Source organism: Eurytemora carolleeae, unplaced genomic scaffold (assembly GCF_000591075.1).
Source record: "Eurytemora carolleeae unplaced genomic scaffold, Eaff_2.0 scaffold3490, whole genome shotgun sequence".
Lineage (NCBI taxonomy): Eukaryota > Metazoa > Arthropoda > Copepoda > Calanoida > Temoridae > Eurytemora > Eurytemora carolleeae.
In genome coordinates, this window is record NW_019399374.1 from 1 (window position 1) to 1,419 (window position 1,419).

The 1,419-nt window shown below is 45.2% G+C and overlaps 1 protein-coding gene across 1 annotated transcript; it reads right to left on the minus strand.

The window, feature by feature from the left end:
• Positions 1-97: 97 nt before the first annotated feature.
• Positions 98-1,413, minus strand: LOC111717743 (pectinesterase inhibitor 10; the record flags this gene model as incomplete). The annotated part of the gene is given in 1 exon segment (XM_023493216.1): positions 98-1,413. A coding segment is annotated over 1 exon segment (296 nt), but the record flags the coding sequence as incomplete, so codon positions are not given.
• Positions 1,414-1,419: the final 6 nt, after the last annotated feature.

Here is a 1,419-nt window from a genome sequence, read left to right on the forward strand (position 1 = left end):
ACTGTATATATATTGAAGTCTAAAGATACAAAGAAAAACATATAACGTGTGTATTACAGATATAATTTGGTTTGGCTTGAAAGATTGGAAGACGAGGTGCAGCACGTGCAAGGGCTGAAGTCGGAGGTATCGGATCAGGAGGTTTTGGATTTGGAGGCCGGCCTCGGCGAGGTGGGTCTTGTGAAACCACAGGAAACTCAGACAGAACCGCTTCAGTCTGTCCACAGATACAGAATCAGTTTTGGAACCAACCTGGAGGAGAAAAAACTTTGAAGAACGGTTCAGGACCAAATAGGAACCTCTGTACAGCGAAGCTAGAGGAGGTTTAGAGGTATCTTCTCTAACAAATACATGAGAACAGGACAGTAACTTTGTAGGAATCTTGTTTTCTGCTCCTGGTTCAGGGTTGAGGACTGAATGGTGGGGCGGAGAAACTGGAATATTCTTCAAGATTTGCTGTATACGTTGGAGATATTCAACAGAAGGAACCTCAGGGATGTTGAGAAACTCACCAGGCAAAGTTAACGGAGTTCCGAAAAGGACCTCTGCTGCAGAAACTGCTGAATCATCTCTGGGAACATTACGGAGTCCAAGGAGAACTAGAGGGAGATGATGGAAACAGTCAAAACCTGCCAACCTAGCTCTCAAGGAAACTTTCAATTGGCGGTGAAAACGTTCCACAAGGCGTTAGACTGAGGATAAAAAGACGTAGTCGGAGAATGAACAATTCCAAGGAAAGAACACAGCTGAGACCAAATGGAGGATGTAAACTGTGATCCTCTGTCGGAGGTAATGACTGAGGAAATTCCAAAAAGTGGAATCCAGTGTCTTAGCATGGCTCTGGCATATTCTTCAGCTGTTATAGATTTGACGGGAACCGCCTCCGGCCATCTAGAAGTCCTGTCGACGATGGTGAAGAGGTATGAGAACCCATTAGACTTTGGCAACGGACCAACTAAATCTACATGAATATGAGTAAACCTTCTACCAGGCACAGGAATGTGATGGACAGGAGACTTGATATGTGATTGAACTTTACTACGCTGGCAGTCTAAAAAGCTCTGGGCCCAAAGGTTGACATCTCTAGAGAGAAACTCCCACACAAAACAGCGTGAGATCAGTCTTCTAGAAGCTTTTTTTCAGGATGGGATACTGAGTGAATAGTGTTAAAAACCAATCTTCTCATGGTTTCAGGAACCAGTGGACGGAGTATTCCTGTTGATGAGTCACACCATAGTACAGACCCGGAGAAAGGAACAGAAACTACAGTCAGGGCAGAGGAAAGGCGGAGATCTTGAACCTTTGGACAGGACTGTTGAAGAATTGACATTTCTTGATAGGAAATTCCGGGAACTGATGGCGGAGGTTGAGGCAGAGACCCTGCTGGAGAAGGAGAAGGTGGAGAGGACACCATCTGCT